General features: G+C 46.1%; 1 protein-coding gene across 4 annotated transcripts in view; it reads left to right on the forward strand.

Annotated features, from left to right (window-relative positions):
• Anxa11 (annexin A11) overlaps positions 1-22,474 on the forward strand; it is a 50,761-nt gene that overhangs the window by 17,756 nt on the left and 10,531 nt on the right. For 2 of the 4 annotated variants that reach the window (XM_020165754.2, XM_020165755.2), the window contains 6 exons: positions 15,649-15,711; positions 17,196-17,308; positions 18,817-19,179; positions 20,560-20,650; positions 20,900-20,994; positions 21,638-21,751. In XM_020165754.2, the coding sequence (XP_020021343.2) occupies positions 15,657-15,711; positions 17,196-17,308; positions 18,817-19,179; positions 20,560-20,650; positions 20,900-20,994; positions 21,638-21,751 (831 nt within the window). In that variant the 5' untranslated portion in view covers positions 15,649-15,656. Of the gene's footprint in view, positions 1-12,841; positions 13,069-15,648; positions 15,712-17,195; positions 17,309-18,816; positions 19,180-20,559; positions 20,651-20,899; positions 20,995-21,637; positions 21,752-22,474 lie in introns of those variants that run through there. The other 2 variants (XM_020165752.2, XM_020165753.2) reach the window with 2 other exon arrangements.

Raw genomic sequence — 22,474 nt, forward strand, 5'->3', positions numbered from 1 at the left:
AATAATCCAAAGTTTTAATTAAGAGAAATACACTACGGATAAGAGAAAGGTTAGGTTAAAAAGCATGTGACACTTGGAAAGACCTGGCAATGTGGTCTCTGATTTCAACACGGATTAACAGAATCTAAAAGGCAAGGCATAGGGCAGAGTAGCGTGAGAATTTAAATACCAGGCACTCACATAAAACCATGGTAATATTGTGCAATTTGCCATCATTTACTTTAGGGAAGTTTGTGTTTTTTTTTTTTTTTTTTTTTTCATTTTTCTTTTATTATTCATATGTGCATACAAGGCTTGGTTCATTTCTCCCCCCTGCCCCCACCCCCTCCCTTACCACCCACTCCACCCCCTCCTGCTCCCCCCCTCAATACCCAGCAGAAACTATTTTGCCCTTATCTCTAATTTTGTTGTAGAGAGAGTATAAGCAATAATAGGAAGGAACAAGGGGTTTTGCTGGTTGAGATAAGGATAGCTATACAGGGCATTGACTCACATTGATTTCCTGTGCGTGGGTGTTACCTTCTAGGTTAATTCTTTTTGATCTAACCTTTTCTCTAGTTCCTGGTCCCCTTTTCCTATTGGCCTCAGTTGTTTTAAGGTATCTGCTTTAGTTTCTCCGCGTTAAGGGCAACAAATGCTAGCTAGTTTTTTAGGTGTCTTACCTATCCTCACCCCTCCCTTGTGTGCTCTCACTTTTATCATGTGCTCATAGTCCAATCCCCTTGTTGTGTTTGCCCTTGATCTAATGTCCACATATGAGGGAGAACATACGATTTTTGGTCTTTTGAGCCAGGCTAACCTCACTCAGAATGATGTTCTCCAATTCCATCCATTTACCAGCGAATGATAACATTTCGTTCTTCTTCATGGCTGCATAAAATTCCATTGTGTATAGATACCACATTTTCTTAATCCATTCGTCAGTGGTGGGGCATCTTGGCTGTTTCCATAACTTGGCTATTGTGAATAGTGCTGCAATAAACATGGATGTGCAGGTGCCTCTGGAGTAACAGTCTTTTGGGTATATCCCCAAGAGTGGTATTGCTGGATCAAATGGTAGATCGATGTCCAGCTTTTTAAGTAGCCTCCAAATTTTTTTCCAGAGTGGTTGTACTAGTCTACATTCCCACCAACAGTGTAAGAGGGTTCCTTTTTCCCCACATCCTCGCCAACACCTGCTGTTGGTGGTGTTGCTGATGATGGCTATTCTAACAGGGGTGAGGTGGAACCTTAGCGTGGTTTTAATTTGCATTTCCTTTATTGCTAGAGATGGTGAGCATTTTTTCATGTGTTTTCTGGCCATTTGAATTTCTTCTTTTGAGAAAGTTCTGTTTAGTTCACGTGCCCATTTCTTTATTGGTTCATTAGTTTTGGGAGAATTTAGTTTTTTAAGTTCCCTGTATATTCTGGTTATCAGTCCTTTGTCTGATGTATAATTGGCAAATATTTTCTCCCACTCTGTGGGTGTTCTCTTCAGTTTAGAGACCATTTCTTTTGATGAACAGAAGCTTTTTAGTTTTATGAGGTCCCATTTATCTATGCTATCTCTTAGTTGCTGTGCTGCTGGGGTTTCATTGAGAAAGTTCTTACCTATACCTACTAACTCCAGAGTATTTCCTACTCTTTCTTGTATCAACTTAAGAGTTTGGGGTCTGATATTAAGATCCTTGATCCATTTTGAGTTAATCTTGGTATAGGGTGATATACATGGATCTAGTTTCAGTTTTTTGCAGACTGCTAACCAGTTTTCCCAGCAGTTTTTGTTGAAGAGGCTGCTATTTCTCCATCGTATATTTTTAGCTCCTTTATCAAAGATAAGTTGCTCATAGTTGTGTGGCTTCATATCTGGATCCTCTATTCTGTTCCACTGGTCTTCATGTCTGTTTTTGTGCCAGTACCATGCTGTTTTTATTGTTATTGCTTTGTAATATAGTTTGAAGTCAGGTATTGTGATACCTCCTGCATTGTTCTTTTGACTGAGTATTGCCTTGGCTATTCGTGGCCTCTTGTGTTTCCATATAAATTTCACAGTAGATTTTTCAATCTCTTTAATGAATGTCATTGGAATTTTGATGGGAATTGCATTAAACATGTAGATTACTTTGGGGAGTATCGACATTTTTACTATGTTGATTCTACCAATCCATGAGCATGGGAGATCTCTCCACTTTCTGTAGTCTTCCTCAATCTCTTTCTTCAGAAGTGCATAGTTTTCCTTGTAGAGGTCTTTCACATCTTTTGTTAGGTTTACACCTAGGTATTTGATTTTGTTTGAGGCTATTGTAAATGGAATTGTTTTCATACATTCTTTTTCCGTTTGCTCATTGTTAGTGTATAGAAATGCTAATGATTTTTCTATGTTGATTTTATATCCTGCTACTTTGCTATAGCTATTGATGATGTCTAGAAGCTTCTGAGTAGAGTTTTTTGGGTCTTTAAGGTATAGGATCATGTCGTCTGCAAATAGGGATATTTTGACAGTTTCTTTACCTATTTGTATTCCTTTTATTCCTTCTTCTTGCCTAATTGCTCTGGCTAGGAATTCCAGTACTATGTTGAATAGGAGTGGAGATAGTGGGCATCCTTGTCTGGTTCCTGATTTTAGAGGGAATGGTTTTAATTTTTCTCCGTTAAGTATAATGCTGGCTGTAGGTTTGTCATATATAGCTTTTATAATGTTGAGGAACTTTCCTTCTATTCCTAGTTTTCTTAGAGCTTTTATCATGAAATGATGTTGGATCTTATCAAAGGCTTTTTCTGCATCTATTGAGATGATCAAGTGGTTTTTGTCTTTGCTTCTGTTAATGTGGTTTATTACGTTTATTGATTTTCGTATGTTGAACCACCCCTGCATCCCTGGGATGAAGCCTACTTGGTCGTGGTGAATAATCTTTTTGACGTGTTGCTGAATTCGATTTGCCATTATTTTGTTGAGGATTTTTGCATCAATGTTCATTAACGAGATTGGCCTATAGTTCTCCTTTTTGAAGGTGTCTTTGCCTGGTTTTGGGATAAGTGTAATACTGGCTTCATAAAATGTGTTTGGCAGTTTTCCTTCCCTTTCTATTTCATGGAACAGTTTAAGGAGGGTTGGTATCAGTTCTTCTTTAAAGGTCTGATAGAATTCAGCAGAGAATCCATCAGGTCCTGGACTTTTCTTTTTGGGGAGACTCTTGATTGCTGCTTCAATTTCATTTTGTGTTATAGGTCTATTCAGGTGATTAATTTCCTCTTGGTTCAGTTTTGGATGATCATATGTATCTAGAAATCTGTCCATTTCTTTTAGATTTTCAAATTTATTTGAATATAGGTTCTCAAAGTAGTCTCTGATGATTTCCTGGACTTCCATGGTGTTTGTTGTTATCTCCCCTTTTGCATTCCTGATTCTACTAATTTGGGTTTTTTCTCTCCTCATTTTAGTCAGGTTTGCCAGGGGCCTATCGATCTTGTTTATTTTTTCAAAGAACCAACTTTTTGTTTCATTAATTCTTTGTATGGTTTTTTTGGTTTCTATTTCGTTGATTTCAGCTCTTATTTTTATTATTTCTCTCCTTCTATTTGTTTTGGGATTTGCTTGTTCTTGTTTTTCTAGGAGTTTGAGATGTATCATTAGGTCATTGATTTGGGATCTTTCAATCTTTTTAATATATGCACTCATGGCTATAAACTTTCCTCTCAAGACTGTCTTAGCTGTGTCCCATAGGTTCCGGTAGGTTGTGTTTTCATTTTCATTGACTTCCAGGAACTTTTTAATTTCTTCTTTTATTGCATCGATGATCCACTCTTCATTAAGTAATGAGTTATTTAGTTTCCAGCTGTTTGCATGTTTTTTGTCTTTACTTTTGTTGTTGAGTTCTACTTTTACTACATTGTGGTCAGATAGTATGCACGGTATTATTTCTATTTTCTTATATTTGCTGAGACTTGCTTTGTGCCCTAGGATATGATCTATTTTGGAGAAGGTTCCATGGGCTTCTGAGAAGAATGTATATTGTGTAGAGGTTGGATGAAATGTTCTGTAGACATCTACTAGGTCCACTTGATCTATTGCATATTTTAGATCTTGGATTTCTTTATTGATTTTTTGTTTGGATGACCTATCTATTGATGATAATGGAGTGTTAAAGTCTCCCACAACCACTGTGTTGGCGTTTATATATGCTTTTAGGTCTTTCAGGGTATGTTTGATGAAATTGGGTGCGTTGACATTGGGTGCGTACAGATTGATGATTATTATTTCCTTTTGGTCTATTTCCCCTTTTATTAGTATGGAATGTCCTTCTTTATCTCGTTTGATCAATGTAGGTTTGAAGTCTACTTTGTCAGAGATAAGTATTGCTACTCCTGCTTGTTTTCGGGGGCCATTGGCTTGGTAAATCTTCTTCCAGCCTTTCATCCTAAGCATATGCTTATTTCTGTCGGTGAGATGAGTCTCCTGTAAGCAACAAATTGTTGGATCTTCTTTTTTAATCCATTTTGTCAAACGGTGTCTTTTGATGGGTGAATTAAGTCCATTAACATTAAGCATTAGTACTGATAGGTATGTGGTGATTCCTGCCATTTAGTTATCTTAGTTGTTTGAAGGTTTGAGTGTGTGTACCTAACTTGATGTTACTCTCTACTGTCTTGCTTTTTCTTATCCTGTGGTTTGGTGCTGCCTGCCTTTTCATGGTTAAGTTGGGTGTCACTTTCTGTGTGCAGGATCCCTTGCAGAATCTTTTGTAATGGTGGCTTTGTGGTCACATATTGTTTTAGTTTCTGCTTATCATGGAAGACTTTTATTGCTCCATCTATTTTGAATGATAGCTTTGCTGGGTAGAGTATCCTGGGGTCGAAGTTATTTTCATTCAGTGCCCGGAAGATCTCACCCCACGCTCTTCTTGCTTTTAATGTTTCTGTTGAGAAGTCTGCTGTGATTTTGATGGGTTTACCTTTGTATGTTACTTGTTTTTTCTCTCTTGCAGCCTTCAATATTCTTTCATTAGTTTCTGAACTTGTTGTTTTAATGATGATATGTCGTGGAGTAGTTCTATTTTGATCTGGTCTGTTTGGTGTCCTGGAGGCCTCTTGCATCTGTATGGGAATATCTTTCTCTAGATTTGGGAAATTTTCCGTTATTATTTTGTTGAATATATTACGCATTCCCTTCGCTTGCACCTCTTCTCCTTCTTCGATGCCCATGATTCTCAAGTTTGGTCTTTTGATGGAGTCAGTGAGTTCTTGCATTTTCTTTTCACAGGTCTTGAGTTGTTTAATTAATAGTTCTTCAGTTTTTCCTTTAATTACCATTTCATCTTCAGGTTCTGAGATTCTGTCTTCTGTTTGTTCTATTCTGCTGGATTGGCCTTCCGTTTTGTTTTGCAGTTCTGTTTCGTTCTTTTTTCTGAGGTTTTCCATATCCTGGCTGTTTTCTTCTTTATTGTTGTCTATTTTTGTCCTGAGTTCATTTATCCATTTATTCATTGTGTTCTCTCTTTCACTTTGGTGTTTATACAGTGCTTCTATGGTTTCCTTTATTTCTTCTTTTGCTTTTTCAAATTCTCTATTTTTATTGTCTTGGAATTTCTTGAGTGTCTCCTGTACATTTTGGTTGACCCTATCCAGTATCATCTCTATAAAATTCTCATTGAGTACTTGTAGTATGTCTTCTTTTAAATTATTCTTGTAGGCTTCATTGGGTCCTTTGGCATAGTTTATCTTCATTTTGTTGGAGTCTGGCTCTGAGTTTCTGTTCTCTTCATTCCCCTCTGGTTCCTGTACTAATTTTTTGCTGTGGGGAAACTGGTTTCCTTGTTTTTTCTGTCTTCCTGTCATTGTCCTTGGTGTTGTTACTGTCCCTGTACTGTGTGTAATTAAGTATTTTCTAGCTTGTAATAATAACAATGGTAATATTTAGAATGGAAGAGTGAGCTGAGATGGAAAGCAAGAAGTTAAAGAAAAGGGGAAAACAAATATACAGACAAGAGGGAGAAAGCAGAACAAGGTATCAGACAAGAGAGTTTCAAAGGTATAATCAGGGAGTGTTAGTGTACTAATCGACAGTAAGCTGAACAGACAATAGAGTGACAGAGAGAGGATTGAAAATCAAAGATAAAAAAAATAAAAAATAAGTATATGAAAGTAATATCTATTTATAAAAATGAATTAAAATAAAGTGGAAAATAGAAAATTAAAAAAAAAAAAAAACCAAAAAACTTCCAAGTTTATATGCAATGCAATTTCAGTCTTAATAATTTGGATGTCCGTCTCAATCTCCAGTCCTGGAGTTGGTGCCTCATATGTTCTGTAGTTGTCTCATCAAAGGGGATGCATAAAGTAGAACAAAACTACACTCACATACACACAGAAGAAAGAAAAAAAAAAAAAAAGCCCCACCAAGTGTCCCCAGTTCAAATGCAATACAGTTTCAGTAAGTTTTTCGGCTTGCAGGTGTAATTCGGTTGTTCTCTCATCAAAGGTAGGGAGAAAAAGAAAAAAAAGCGTCTGGAGGCAGTTCTGAGAGTGGTATCTGCAACTGTGGCTTGCCTGCCTGCTGCTCTCAGCCTGTAGCTGGCGGCGTTATTTATGCAGATCTCTGGGGTGAGCTAGCACTCACCTGGTCCCACAGGCTTTGTTTGCTCAGAGTTCTCCTGTCCGGCGGCCTCTGCTACAGCCTTTCCCCTTTCCAAGCACTGGGAAAGGTGCCACTGCCCCGCGTTGTCAGGCCTGCGTGTTTATTTACAGTTCACGTGGGAAGTGGGTCTTCCCTCCTCTCACAAGCGTCCCCGCTCCTGGTTGCTGGCGCGCCCCGCTCCTGCCAGAGCCTCTCCGGCCCGCCCGGCTCGTTTATTTACAGTCCCGGGAAGGATTCCCTTCCCCCAATCTTCAGCGCTCAGGGCGCCCCACCCTCTTTCCAGCGTGTCTTAACTGTTCTTATTGCTTAGTACTCAGTTTCTCTTTTTTCCCCGGGTGGAGGTCAGTCTGTCCAGGGGGCTATGCTGCTCTGGCCCAGGCTTGTCTGTGGAGGAACCGCGGTACCGCGAAGCTCACCTGGTCCGCGTCTTCCCAAGCCGTATGGGCGCCGGCCACTGGCGCCCGGGGGCCTCCTCGGTTCTCCGTTTAACGTGAAGTGGAGATTCTCTGCGCTGGCTGGAGGTGTGGAGGAGTCAAAGTTATGCCTTTTCTCGGTGATTATGCCTGCAAAGTGTGTCTCCAGCGTCTCTCCAAGATTTCACTATAGGAGGGTCGCTTTCTGCTTCCTACCTCTAGCCGCCATCCGGGAAGTTTTCTCCATGCCTTTCTATTAGGAGGCTGTTAGTGGCGTTAGTACTTGTCTCAGAGGGTTGTTGGAAAGTTAAATTTCATGTTAAGCACTTAATACTGTGTCTGCCACATAATAAGCATTTGATAAATGGTGACTATTAGAATGGCCTAATAAGTTTGGGACATTTGAGGACAGAGTTCAGCAGGCTTCTTTGTTACAGGACTTCTCAGAGCTTTTATTGTGCTATGGTGAACTGGCAGTTTCCCGAAGGGGAGATATTAGTTATAGCATATATAAAGTGCACATTCAGCACTTTATAAACTTTTTGGGCTGCAAATCTCTCTCTTTTTACACTGTGCACCTGATGATCTCACAACTTGCACAATGCTAAATTGAGGCAGTGAACATGGTTTAGGCAGCACCGAGCCTCACATCACACTGCCCGCTTCTGCTAAGCAACCTGGGTTGAAGTCCAGATTAGAGCCAAGCAGGACTGGGGGGCAGTGCCTGGTGGAAGCTCAGAAGTAAGCAGGTTACCTGGAGGGAAGACTTAGATCTTGTGTGCTCCGGCCCCCCGTGGCTGTGTGGCTGCCCTCAGAGTGAACTGTCACATGGCAGGGTTCCTGCTGTACAGAAGACCCAAATGTAAAAACGCCTCTGGGGAAGTTTATCCTTGCTAAGAGCCTCGGGTATAAGTGTCCTACTGTTCTTGTCCTGCACATGCAGGCCAAACCCCTATTCAATCCTTTTGTGAGGGAAGAGGCTTAAAGGAGAAAATTGAGGTGGAGGGACGTCAAGTGACATGCCAGACTCACTCAGCAGAGACGGATCCTGGGACCCTCCGTTCGTTCTCTCACTGGGCGCTTATGTGGTGCACGTTAAGTCAGGTGCATGATGGACAGGGCTGTTGGCTCACATGTTTGATCGGTGCTCTGGAGAACCATAGTCGCAGATGGTGGGAGCATTGCCAGTCGGTGAGAACTCACTAGTTCAAGGATTGGAAAAGTCCTGAGCAGGTTGGTTTCTGGCCCCTGGTGTTGACAGATGCCCCTTAAGTTTCCCTAGCTCCCACTTCTCTAAGATGATGTAGCATCTGAGTCCTGTGCCTGTGTGGAAGAGTTTTCCTGGAGGTCCAGCTATCACCGTGTGAGTGTTTACATATTTCAGTTTCATAATAGAGAGATGAAAAAATTACAGATGAAGTAATATACACTGGGGTTTTCTTCAGAAAAATACTGAGGAAGAGGAGGGTTCTGATTAATCAAAATTGGCCTTGAGGCCAAACTTCCTTTGAAGCTAAGGGATGAGGATTTATTGCCCTATTCTGTTCTCTGTAATAAAAAAAGTTGTAAAAAATGTCAATCATTGTTAACCAGTGCCTCCATAGCACAGTTCACTTCTTGGTATTCCAAAGCCACTGCTCCTTTTCCTGGTCCGTTGGTCCTGCACCTGTTCTGACTTTGATAGAGCCTGTGTGGCTGGGGTTGGACTGTGTCTGACCCCATAGCTAACAGCCTTGGATTTAAATGTTGGATTCATTGGGAGGAAGGTCATGGTATGAGCTGAGGCACTGAGGGTTTCTTGAACCTCTCAGTTAGGAGGAATGGCCTGGGCAGATCCTGGTCTCCTGCTCTTGGAGGACCTGCTTTAAATCAGGTTAGCAGTGGACCAGCTGGGGTCACCAAACAAGCTAGCCCACTTGGGTGAGCTTGGGTGGCTGAGTCCCACGGGTTTTGGGACTCAGCTTTGTTTGGGGAGGAAGGCAGGCTCTTTTGTTAGCTCTCAACAGGTCCATTCTGTCATGGACTTTCTCCCTAGCACACCTGTGATCTGAGCAAGCCTATCCCTACTGTGCCTTAGCTACAAAACCAAGGGAGGTGGGAACCAGATAGTCTCCAAGATCCCTTTCAGTGTGGTTGATGTGTGAGTCTGTAAGTCTGGAATGGGGGGCTGGGTGGAGTTTGTCAAAGCTGAAAGGAGTCCTCTTCAGAAGTCTTAAGATCCAAGAGGAAGGAAGAGCCACAAAAGGTGATGCTCCTATCACCCCCATGGGACAATCGAGGTCTGGGAGGGGATGACCTGGTTCGGGATCTCTGATTGACACCCTTGCTGGTAAGATTTTTGGAATTGGGCTGCCATATGTAGACATTTCTATCTTACCTTGGACATCTCTTTTGAGTTTCAGGCTCCAGCCCCTGCCTGCACCTGGCTCTGGGTTGTTGTCTCCACTCCCCTCCCCAGTGACCTGGGAATGAATAGGTGCCTGGCTGTTCCCAGGCAGTATGTGGAGGCCATGAGTTGTAAGACTAGCTCAGGACTAACTCTTCATCTTCCCAGACAAGGCCAGGAGGCACAGCACCTAGGAATGTGGACTGAAAAAGCCAAAACAACACTGGCTTTCCCTGTGCTCATGCTTCACTTCTGTGATTGGAGTGTAGGTGTTCTCATACTGACCAATTCTCCAACACTGGCCAGGTCTTCCATAGTTAGCTCAGTTCTGACCTGAGCTGGAGTTAGTGCAGACCCACAGATAAAAGGGCTCAGCCCCAAGTGCCTGCTAAATGTGTATTTTTTACTATATCCCAGGATCACCTGGACTGTTACAGCAGAGCCTGCTTTGTGCTAGAGTGAAGAGAGTTTGCAGGTTCCAAAGCAATCTTGCCTTTTCCTAAGTCATGTGCGAGCATGCACGAGTCAAATACGTATGTGCATGTACATTTATATATGTACACATTTATGTATGCATTCAGGAATGTGTCTTGAACCATACCTTTAAGTCTTTGGTGGTCTTTAGAGAAGCAATGGAGGGGAGGGAATAGGGGAAGTTTTGTGTCTTTCTGTTCCCTTTGAATTTCCCTACTGTGTACTTGGATATCTTTTTTTTTTTTTTTTTTTTTTTTTTTTTAAGGACAGTTTTAGATTCACAGCAAAATTGATCAGAAACTGCGCAGTCCCCGTATACCTTCTGCTTCTACACACGTGCAGCCTTTCCTATTGTTAGCATCCACATCGAGTGATATATTCGTTACAGTCAGTGGATCGACACTGATACCATTACCACCCCCAGTCCTTAGTTTACCTTTGGGTCACTCTTGTATGCGTTCTGGGTCTCTTGACTAATGTATAATGACATGTATCCACTGTTACAGTACCATACAGAGTAATTTTGCTATCCTAAAAATTCTCTGTGTTCCACTCCTTCCCCCCAACTCCTGGCAACCACTCACATTTTTATACCTTAGCTTTGCCTTTTCTAGAATGCCCTATAGTTGGAATCACACTACAGTTGGAAAGTGTAGTCTTTCACTTACTTCATTTAGTAATATGTATGACATGACTTGATAGTGCATTTCTTTTTAGGTTTTTTTTTTTTTTTTTTTTTTGGCAGCATGACTGTGAACACAGGGCCTTGTGCTTGCTGTTCAAGTGGTAGAGCAGGTGTTCTACCACTTGAACCATGTGTGCTGTGCTCCAGCTCCCTTCTTTTTAATGTAAAATAATACCTCATTGTGTGGTTACACAGCCCTATTTATCCATTCACCTACTGAAGGACATCTTGGTTCCTTCCAAGTTGAGCAATCATGAGTAAAACTAGTGTAAACGTTGCTGCACTCGAGTCTGAAATCTCTCAGCCCCAAAGTCCCATGTGTTAAAGGATTGGGTGTCAGCTTATGATGCTGTTGGAAGGTTGTAGAGTCTTTTGGATGTGGGGCCTACTTGGAGAAAGTAGGTGATGGGGAGGGGTGTCCTTGAAGGGTGTTTAGGGACCCTGGCCCCTTCCCCTCTCTTTCTTGGCTTTCTGTCTTGCATGAGGCGAGCAGCTTTTCTCAATCATGCACTTCCTGCCATGATGTGCTGCCTTACCATAGGCTCAAAAGCAGTGAACCAACTGACCATGTACTGAAACCATGTGCCAAAAAACCTTTCTTCCTTGTAGGGTATTTTATTGCAGTGACAGAGGTGACTGGCACACACATCCATGTGTAGTTTTTTGTGCGTGGACATAAATTATCAACCCATTTGGATAAATACCAAGAGCATCATGATTGTGGAGTGTTTGGTAAAGTTATGCTTACTTTGTAAAGAAGCTGCTGGAGTCTTTTCCAAAGTGAGTGGACCATTGTCTTCTAATAGGCATATGGTGGTATCCTGTTGTTGTGGTTGACAATTCATGATGACATGTTGAGTGTCTTTGTCTATGTTTATTTGTCATCTGCATATCATCTCTGGTGAGTACTGGTTCAGGTCTCTTGCCTGCTTCTGTAATCCTATAGTTTGTTTTCTTCTTTAATTTATGAGTTCTTTGTATATTTTGGCCAACAGTCCCTTTGACAGATGCGTGTTTTGCATATATTTTCTACCATTCTGTGGCTTGTCTTCTGTTTTTTTTTTTAGACAGAATCTTGCTATGTTGCCCCACCTGGCTTTGAACCCTTGGGCTTAAGAGCTCCTCCTGTCTCAGCCTCCCAAGTAGCTGTGTAAAAATAGATTAAAGATTTAATATTAAAAAATGAACAAGTGAATGTTCTAGTCAGTAGGCTGGAAAGGGCAGGGCAAGATCCTCCTACAAAGGCATCTACTCTGCTCCAGGCCTACTTGGTTTGCTGGTGGGCACTGAGGGGCTTCAGGTCTAGGGATGAGCCTTCTAAGCCTCTGCCTGTCAGTATTAGTCTCATGCATGTGGTTGTGCTGTGCGAGCCCATTCATTGAGCTGTCCCTCTGGGGAAGCCACTTTTGTACCTTTGTGCTCAGTACATGCGGTGCCACACCAAATGAGTGCAGCAGCTTCTCAGGCCCTGCCCAAGATCTACCAATTCTAAGATTCTGGTGGGGTTTGGGGCAGAGGCAGTAATCTGAGTTCTGACAAGCTCTATAGTCTGAGTTCTAACAAGCTAGAGAGGGCCACAGCTGGTTGAATCTGTGTACAGCTGCAATTAGATGGTCCCAGTGAGAAAGAAAGGTGGTGTTTATGCTGCAGCATCCCAGGAGAGTCAGGACTACAGGCCATTTCTCCAGAGGCAAGTTTCTAAGAATTAGAGCAACCCTCAGGGGGCCAGCTGCCTTCCATGTGCAGGAGGACCTCTCCTAAGTCCTGGTGTCTGAGTGCCATTGTCAGACAGCATGTGGAATAAGATAGGTCCTGGTTGTCATAGTCACATAAGCCATGTGAAGCATCCTTCTCCCCTCCCCATGTGCCTTTCTTCCTTGTTAAGGACAGTAGAAGAAAGGTGTGATGTTGACGAATACCAAAGTGCAAGGAGACCTGGTGGATTATAGCTCACTGTGTTCTCTTCTGTCATTGAGAGTGAGGGCTGGGAGGGAGAGGAGGGGAGGTATCTGGAAGTCCTGTCCCAGTTCCCCTAGCTGGAAATGGCCTGAAGGTTGCCCTGGGCTATTGGGTTGTGTTTACTTTTCTCCTGGGAGTTATGAGGCATTTGTTATAGTCCTCATTTGCACACAGTGGGGCTGTGGGCCAGAGTTAGTGGGGACAGCTGGTTGAACGCCTGTGTTCACAGGGGTGCTTGGTGTCTGACATCAAGCCTGGAGTTGTCAGTTCAGAATGTTGGTGTTGACCTATTTATATCCGTTACTTGGAAGAACATAAATGCCATGCTAACCCAATCAGTGGTTATGAAACAACACTGAGAGAGCTAAGTTTTTTTGATGTCAGAATTGCAATGGGGAGATACCAGGATGGAGCAGGCAGCAGAACCTATGAGAAGGAGAGTCAATAGGAATCCATATGAGGGCTCCATTGCCCAGAAAACCCACATGTTCCAGGGAGACCGGCAGCGCTTATCATTTACATCGTCTGGAGAAAGGAGGTGATTCAGGTCCTGCCCTGTGGCAGTTGGTTCCAAAAAGGCTCAAAGATGAGGGTGGCGAGTGTTCTTATCTATTCCGAGTGGGAAATATGGGGAGAAAATGAGACTGTTCTTTTAAGAGAGGGGAAGAGTGGAGATTGTCTGGGGAGACAGGAGGACTGTGCCTTGCCAAGGAATTAGCCAGCCCAGTGGGGACCCAGGGCAGAGCTCTTTCCTGAACAGACTCCAGTCTTGCCAGGAAACTCCCTCCCAGGAGTGAGGGCCCTCATGTGTTAGAGCTGCTCCACCCATGTCTAAGCAGACCTGGGAGCTGAATGGTCCTGTGTGAGTTATTTTAATCTTGGAAGAGCAGTGAAGGCCATGTGAGATGGTTTGGGCAGCCTCAAGTGTGGTCAGACATGCCCACCTGAATTGGGCCTTTTTCTAAAGTTGTTTTTTATTAGGCAGTACGTAAAATGCAGAGGGTCCGTACATAAAGTGACCATTACTTCCAGACCCCATTTTCTCCTGTAGAGGCAACCAGTGTTACTGTTTGATATCATTTCAGCAATGATCTACGCATGTACTCTAGTTCGTGTTCCTGCTTTCTTTCCTTCTTAGCATTGTATACACATGATACTGCATCTTGATGAGTATTGGGGATCATTTCCTACCCCACATATAGACGTGACTAATTCTGAAAACAGCTACAGAGTATTTGTTGTAGCGATTTGTTGTAATGTTAGATGGCAAGGGGGTAATGCCTCGGTAAAACCCATGTCTGCATACCATTTATTTCCTTGTCTAGGAAATAAAATTTTAATTTTGGATCCTTACGTTTTTCAGTTGGTGATCCTCTTAGCATGTTGTTAAGAAACATTTCCCAATCTTTTTCTGTAACTGCCTGTTGACATTGTCTGACAATTTCTCTAGTGATTGTATTGGTCTTTTGTTGTAAAACTTTTTTCCAAAGTTTGTCACTCTGTCTTTATGGTGTTTCCATCATGCAGAAGTTTTATGCCTTTGAAGTCTGGGGCTGCTTTTTACATTTAAATCTTCAGGCTGGCTGAAGTTTATTTGGTGTAAGGAAGAGAAAGGAGTGGACGGTGGGGCTTTGGTGCTCGGAGTGGTATCTCCAGGGAGGCAGGTGCCAGCGACAGTGGAAGCTCATGCTGCCCTCCTGCCTACCTGTCATTCACATCTCCAGCTTCTCTACCCCAGTGAGGATGGACTGTCAGGCTTTGTTCCCACCTGGCCAGGGAGTTAAGTCACACCATCTCTGGAGCAGCCACCCTGGAGACCTCAAGCACACATGCTAGGGGTTCAGAAAGACAGAGAGCCATGCAAGGGAAGGGTCCTCAGTCCCTGCTGTGGGTCACAGGTTCTGGCTCTCTCAAAGGCTGCTTTGGCATCACCTGACTTCCTGTTGCTTTGCTTTTGGTTGCCTCTGGACCCACTGACCAAAGCAAATAACCATGGCTGTAGGGCTGAGAGCCAGGTCCAGTCTGTGGCATCTTAAGGAGATCCTTCAGCTTCCTTAAAAACAACATGCCTAGTCCTTCAAGGTAGAGATGAAAGGCAAGTAGCATCTTATAGGAGGATTGTGTCCAGACAGTGGTTCTCAAAGTGGGGTCCCCAGATCGGTACCGTCACCTGGGAACTTGTTCAGAATGCAAATTCTGGTTCTGCTTGACCCAGAAGCTCAGGGAGTGGAACCCCTAGTGTGTTTTACAATCCCTTGGATGATCCTGAGGCCTGTTGCCATTTGAGTCCCACATATGAGGAGGAGCTGCTGTCCTGGAACAAAGGTGTGAGTGTTGAGGAGGCCACAGGTTTCCTCGTGTGCCCTTGCCTGGCCCTGGGCATCTGTGTGCACTGCAGCAGCTGCTGCTAACTGGCAAGAACAGCAGTTTTGTGATGGCTTTGAATGACTGGTGTCACCGCTGATCTGTGCCCCAGTTTAATTGTTGTGGGGTATTGCCAAGGATTGTGTGTACAGAGGGATTGTGAGCAAGTGTTCGACCTACTGCCCTGGATTCCAGGCTTTCCCTTGCTATTCGGTGTATAAGTAAGTTTCTTGCTGTCTCTGAGCAGATAAGCCATCCTGAAGGCCCCTGTTTGCAGGAAGGATGATTCCACTCCTGACCAGGTCCCTAGCCTGATGGACTGGAGGTCAGATCCAAGATGAGTGTGACTATGAATAACTTGTAGTGGGGGTGCCAGGAGGCAGGGTTCTCTGGCCGGGGATGGTGATAAGGACACAGGAAGATGAAGACATAGATCTGGAGCCAGAGGCAATGTACTTGGTGGTGGCTGAAGTCAGAAAACAGGTCCAGATGTGCAGCTGTGTTCTGGTCAGCAGGCAATAGTGCAGCCTGGCCGAGGGGCTTCCTGGGAAACCTGCAGGCTTTTGTAGGTTTGGGGCAGGGTCTGCCCCAGAAGTCCTAGCTGGAGACCCTTCAGAGAGCAGGTCAAGTGACCTATGCTAAGACAAGCCTGCAAGTATGTGGTTGTAGGTTGCTGCTCTGCTAAGAAGTGGTCCCAGCAAGACCTGTTGGTGAGGGCTCTGGGTAGAGCCTGAATGAACTTCTTCCCTTTCAGGTCTAACCATGAGCTACCCAGGCTATCCCCCACCTCCTGGCGGCTACCCCCCAGCTGCACCAGGTAAGAGGGTCTGAGTTGGCCAGGGGTGGGGAGGGGCAGAGTCAGAGTTCATTGATTCCCTGCCCCCTCCAGAGCTCTGCTCTTCAGGGAGGATAGTTAATGGAGGGCCCACCCAGCGGGGGTAGGGGCTGGAGAGGCCTGGGTATGACTGGTTCTGGAAGGACCTGAACCAGGTCAGAGCTGGATCTACTGCCTTGTTTGTTAGCTGACAGCAGTGGGCAGATTTTACCACTGTTCAGAGACTGTCCTTTCTCTTTCTTTCCTCACTGAGTTGTCCCCGTACTGATTATGCAGTCAGTTAAAGCCAGTAGCACAGTGTCTTCCAGAGCATTGCTGTTGTCACAGTTACCCTGTGCTCAAGGAGCTTGGTATCTGCAAAAACAGGGTCTCACTGCAGAGGGAGTAAGCGAGGCTGTCTCAGGGAAGCTGATGCCAGGGATCAGATGTCCCTTCTTGTTGCTGCTAGGAGCCATGTGTGATGGGGTTGAGGGCATCTCACCTGGGCAGGTGATGAGAACTCCTTGGCCCTGGCCCTCCTCGTTTTCCTGAAATGAGGTTTGGTCACCACAGCAGGGAAAATACGAGGCTTCTAGGATGGGGGAGGTGGAGAGTTAATGACCAATACTAGGATGGTCTTCTGAGGAAGTCTGAGCTGCTCTGCCCCTTGCTCCAGGGGACTCCTGGCTATTGTTCATTTTGGGGGCTTAGGTCCTGGGCCTAAGCACCATGTGAACCCAGTCCCCCATCTAGCAGATAAAGAGTGGGCCCAAGGAGGGAGGTGGCTTAGCCACTATCACAGGGCACATCAGGGCTGTGACTGTGCTCCTGCCATCTGCCACCTTCATTAGCATGAGCAGCAAGGAGGGAGTGGGCAGGTGACCTAGGGAAGGGTATGGCCTGAGCTGCTGAGTAGATTCGAAGCTGCACAGGCAGGAGCACAGTCCCCACCATGGTGCTAGCAGCCATGCTGCTGATCTCAGTGATGGCATCATGTGTGAATACTCACTCAGTCCTTATCACTGCAATCCCAGGCCCACACTAGGCACTGGCCCTGCTGGTGTCAGGTCTGGTTTCTCAACTGTCCCCCTAGGGATAATGGTCTGGGACTGTGTTTACTGGATGCAGCTCCATCTTCCTCCATCTGTGAATTCTTAGAGCTCCTTTGACACCACTTTCACATGCTCAGCACAGTGTTCTAGGGTGATGTTTCCTTATGTCTGTCCTCACATTTCTGTGACAGTGGGCTTGAAAGGGCAGAGCCTTCCCTGAAGCCTCTCTACCTCCTAAATACCCCACAGCAGGCTGAGGCCATCTTGTTTCATGGAATGAGGAAGGCCTCTGCTGCTCTCCTCTGTCCTTTTCTCCCTAGTGTTTCCGTAATGCTAGCCTGAGCTTTGCTTGGCTGCCTTTCCTAATCCCTGGAGTCCACCTTTCCCCTTTGGGCTAGAAAGAGAGAGGGCTGACTGGCTTGGTGTTGCTTTCAGGTGGTGGTGCCTGGGGAGGTGCTGTCTATCCCCCACCCAGCATGCCCCCCATTGGACTGGATAATGTGGCCAACTATGCAGGGCAGTTCAATCAGGATTACCTCTCGGGAATGGTAAGTCCAGGCCCCTGCTGAGGCTGACTCTGGGCCCACTGCGAGGGATCAAGACTGCTGGCCCCGTAAGGCTTCTGAGATGCCTCGTGTTCACTGTGGACATGGAGTGTGTTGAGCTGCATTGTAAGGGTTTTTATCAGGTTGCCACCTGCTTATTGCTCCTATTCGGACCTCAGTTTCCTCATCTATAAAATGAGGGGAAGGGGATACATTGGGCTGATGGTCTCTTGGGGTCCTTGCTGCTCTGAAGGGCTGAGTAAAGGTGGCACCTTCAGGAAAACTTATTGAGCACCTTCTTATGAGCTCAGTACAGGGCTGGGAGGAAGGTGAACATGTTTGTGTACTTGGCGGGGGTGTGCACACATGTATGTATTGATATACCAGTGTCCATGTGCACATGTGCATGTGTGTGTCCCCACATATGGATGGCTTTTCTGGTTGGTACTGGGTAGGTTTATAGCAGATAGCTTGGGTAGACATGCTAATTTTCTTTGTTTTGTTTTTAAAAGAATATATTTATAATCTGAAGACAAATGAGTGCTTAATAGAAACAGTACAACTAGTACACATTCAAATTTGTGCCAGGTCCAGTTCTAGGCACTGGGGATAATGTGGATAAACAAGCAAAGTCTCATCCCTGGTATACTTACCTATGGGGAAGAGACAGCAGTATAAGTTGCATATGTGGCAGACTGAAAGTAGGGTGCTGTGGGAACAAGAAGAGCAGGACGAAAGGGTTGGGAGCAGCAGCTGGTGCTGTGGGATAAGTATTTTGTGGGAGGGGGTGAGGTAACTGGGGAGGAACCTTGAGGAAAGATCTGAATTGGCAGAGGGATGTGATTTATGGATGTCTAGGGACTGTCAAACCCTGAGTTGCCCGTGAGCTCAATGTGCTTAGGGGCAGTGGCGAGGCCTGTGTGACTGAAGAGGAGAGGTGAGGGGTGAGGTGGCAAATGAGGATGGTGGGGCCTAGGAGGCCCTTGTGAGGGTTCAGGATTTTGTTCTGGGAATACCAGTTTTCCCTGTTCTCACCTGGTGAGGTGTCTGGTAGCGGGTTGATGTGATGGGACTACCTGAGCCTATAAAAGGGATCCCATACTTTCTGGGACTGTGAATACCTACCTTCACCCAGAGGGTCTGTGTGGAAAGGGAGGGTCGTGTCCTTTGCAGGCGGGGTGGAGACTCTTGGTTTGGGTCCAGAGAGATGTGTCAGGACCGCGGCTGCCCATCACTGCCTGTATGGCTTTGAGCAAGTGAAATACTTTATACCCTTTCGTAATCCATGACTGTAATTGTCCTTCCTGCTTTATAGCGGAGACCCTGTGCGGTTGAAGTTGGCTAAGAAGGAAGAAAGCTTAGTGCAGCAGGTCTGCAGTAGCCCTGTGGGTGGGTTCTGAGATGAGGCTCCTTCCTGGGAGCTCACTGTAGGCTCAGGGAAGGGAGGATCCTCAGTGCATTGGCCCCCTGCTGGGCACATGAGTCTTAGGCTTTGCTTTATGTACTTCCAGGCAACCAACATGTCTGGGACATTTGGAGGAGCCAATGTGCCAAACTTGTACCCTGGGGCTCCCGGAGGTGGTTACCCACCAGTCCCTCCTGGGGGCTTCGGGCAGCCACCTCCCGCCCAGCAGCCTGTGCCTCCTTATGGCATGTACCCACCTCCTGGAGGAAACCCACCCCCTGGGATGCCTTCATATCCATCATACCCGGGGGCCCCTGTGCCAGGCCAGCCCCTGCCACCCCCTGGGCAGCAGCCCCCAGGGGCCTACCCTGGGCAGCCACCAGTGACCTACCCTGGGCAGCAGCCGGTGCCGAGCTACCCAGGATACTCAGGATCTGGGACTGTCACTCCCGCCATACCCCCAGCCCAGGTGAGTGCCCATCTAGATCCAGGCCTGAGCTGAGAGGGACATTGGGTCTAATGTTCTCTGCGAGCAATGGGGGCTGTGGGGGTGTGTGGGGGGAACAGAGGGGTTGGGATAAGGGGGAGAAGACAGCAACAAGGGAAGGCTCAGGCCTCCAGCTACAAGTTCTTGTTCTAACAAAGAGGTCCACTCTCTCACAATGCCCCCCACTCCACCCCTAGGGTGTATTCTTTTCAGGCCTGGGAGCTGCCCAGTCTGATTAGACGCTCCAAGTGCAGGTTGGGTCAGGACGCCCCAGTGGGTGTTTGCCACTCCTCCAGTGGTTTACTGCCTGCCCAGATTGCTGAGCTCAGGCTCAGGCTCAGCAGTCTCCTTGGTGTGCCTCATTGACAAGTTGTGGAGGATTCTTAAAATTCCCTATGGCACTTCCCTCAGGGTTGTTCTTGGCTCCTTATGGAGAACAGTTCTTGTTTGTAGAGCCTAGAATTGATTGTCATGGTTACACAGCCAAACCAGCCAAAGGACCAGTGGTATGTGCTGGATGACTATTTTTAGACAGAGGGGCTGCTTTCCTTCTTACCCTCACCTCCCACCCCAGCCCTGGTCTCCCACCTACCTTTCTGATCTCATTTCTGAGCATACTTCCTTTACTGTGTTAGCCCCAGTGTGTACTGGCCACCAGGAAGACAGTTTGCCAGGAGAGTTTTGCTTGTTTGTAAACACTTGAGATAAACAACTTATAAGGAAGATGTAAGTTAAGAAGTTTCTGCCTGTGGCTACTTGGCCCTGTTACTTTGGGCCTGTGACAGAACATAATGGTGGAGAGAGCATGATAGAGCAAAACTGCTCACCTCATGGTGGCTGGGTAGCAAAGAGAGGAAGGGCTGGGGTCCCAGTATTCCCTTTAAGGGCACCCCTCCCCATGACCTAACTTCCTTGCATTAGGCCCCATGTCCTGCAGATTCCACCATCTCCCAACAGCGCCATTAGTTGGAGACTAAGTCTTTAACACATGGGCCTTTGGGGTGCATTTAAGATCCAAAGCATAACAGCCTAGAAAGTTCAAATTTGCTGGGTTGTGCACCGTGGCATGGTCAGTAGGCAGTCAACCCCCTCATAGTTTAGAGGACAAGGGCAAGGAACTGATGCTAAACCTTGAAGTAATAATGGAGTCCATGCACTGCTGTGAAGGTTGGGTGCCTGCATTTCTCCACTCCCCCTGCCCCACCCCAGTTCATACAGACTAGCTTGGGCTGCCCATCAGGAGTGCTCTGACTGCCACATGCTTTATGTGGTGATGTATCGAGGAGTCCTCTGCTCCTGAGGCCTGCCAGTGTGTACTGGCAGGCCCGTCACTCAGCCCTGGAGGACCTGTGACTTTTTCAGCAGTTTGGAAACCGAGGCACTATCACAGACGCTCCTGGCTTTGATCCCTTGCGAGATGCTGAAGTCCTGCGGAAGGCCATGAAGGGCTTCGGTAAGCAGACCTGAGTGGCTCAAACTCCTCCCCTAAACCCCCCTCACATGCATATTTCCTGGGCAGTTTGGCAGTTGCTCTGTGGGCTGGGGGCTTGAGGCGAGGCAAAGCTGGCCCCACTGGTGATGGAAGAGGGGGTGGGTATGAGAGTGTGTTTGGGGCACCCAGGAGAATTGGAGGCCTCAGGCCAGGAGAACCCATAGCTGCAGAGCAGCCCTGTGACCTGCAGCCTGGCCTCTCCTTCCTCAGGGACGGATGAACAGGCCATCATCGATTGCCTGGGGAGCCGCTCCAACAAACAGCGGCAGCAGATCCTCCTGTCCTTCAAGACAGCCTACGGCAAGGTGAGGTGTGGGAGGACCCTGAGGCCTTGTCCTCCCGGAGCTAAGCACTCACCCTGCTTTTCACTGGGGTCTAGGAAGTGTGGACCTCCTGGATGGACAGTAAGCTGCATTAGGACATTTCCTGGTGCCTCCTTTTAGAGATGAAGGGTCTCTATAAAAGAGCAGCCCAGGATCCCAGAGAGCACTGAGGCTTGATGAAGTTTGCAGACCTCTGATTTGTAGCTCTGGCTCTGTAAACACTATAGGCATACCATTTCTTTCCCATCCCCCCAGGCCTCAGCTTGCCCTCCCCTGCCTCCTCATGACATCCTGGAAAGTTTAGCTGGTATAAGAACTTCGGAGGAAGAGGCTTTAGGGGGCGTATTTTGAACTGTCAGGGTTTCTAGTCTTAGAAAGGAAAAATTGGGTAAATGTTGAACAGGCTAGTGCTCTACCCCACACTTCTCCAGCTTCAGGCTGAGGCAGGTCCCTGGCGTCCTGTGGCAATGCAGACTCTCAATGTAGGTCTGAGGCAGGGCCCGAAGTCAGGCTTCTCCCCAACCCTCTGATGCATATGCTCCTGGTCCTTGGATCTGGTATGCTGTTCTCCTTAGTCACCTTCTGTGAATTCTCAAAATAGGTATTTGTTTAAATATCTAATCAGGATTTGATCAAAGATCTGAAATCAGAACTGTCAGGAAACTTTGAGAAGACAGTCTTGGCTCTGATGAAGACGCCCATCCTGTTTGATGTGTATGAAATAAAGGAAGCCATCAAGGTGTGTATGTGTGCATGTGCAAAGCCCAGGTGAAAACTTGGACCATGTGGTGTGTTACAGCCCATTTACTAGCTGCTGCTCAGTGTGGCTACTGGATTGGAGTCCACATGCTATGGAAAGGGAATCTTCCATAATTTCCCCAAGAGGCAAATAATACGCAGTTCACCATTTCGGAGCTTCTAAGTTTCTCTCCATCCTAAAAAGAGGGGGGAGCCATGCACAGTAGTTCATGCCTATAATCCCAGCTGCCTGGAAGGCAGACATCAGAAGAATTGTGGTTTGAGGTCAGCCCTGGTAAAAAGTTTGCAAGACCCCAGTAAAAACTGGGTGTGTTGGCATGCTTATGTTATCCCAGCTACACAGGAAGCATAAATAGCGTTGTGGTCTTGGTTGGCCTAGGCATAAAATGCAAGACCCTATTTGAAAAATAACGGAAGCAAAATGGGCCAAGGGCCTAGGCAGTGGTGGCACCTGCCTAGCGAGAGTGAAGCCCTTAGCCAAAAAAAAAAAGGACTGGGGTTGTGGAGGATGCTGGTGACAGTGAGAAGAGGGGTCAGAGGCCATGGTGGGTTTGCTTTCAATGGGTAGGACTCCATAACTAACAAGTAATGGCAACACACTTGAGCTTGAGCTGCTGAGACAAAGGAGGTGGAAAATCAGTTGTGAGGAAAAAGACAAACCTGGTGCACAGGGAGGCCTGGGCCCAGGCGCAGTTTCTCTCCA

This window comes from Castor canadensis, chromosome 7, assembly GCF_047511655.1.
Source record: "Castor canadensis chromosome 7, mCasCan1.hap1v2, whole genome shotgun sequence".
NCBI lineage: Eukaryota > Metazoa > Chordata > Mammalia > Rodentia > Castoridae > Castor > Castor canadensis.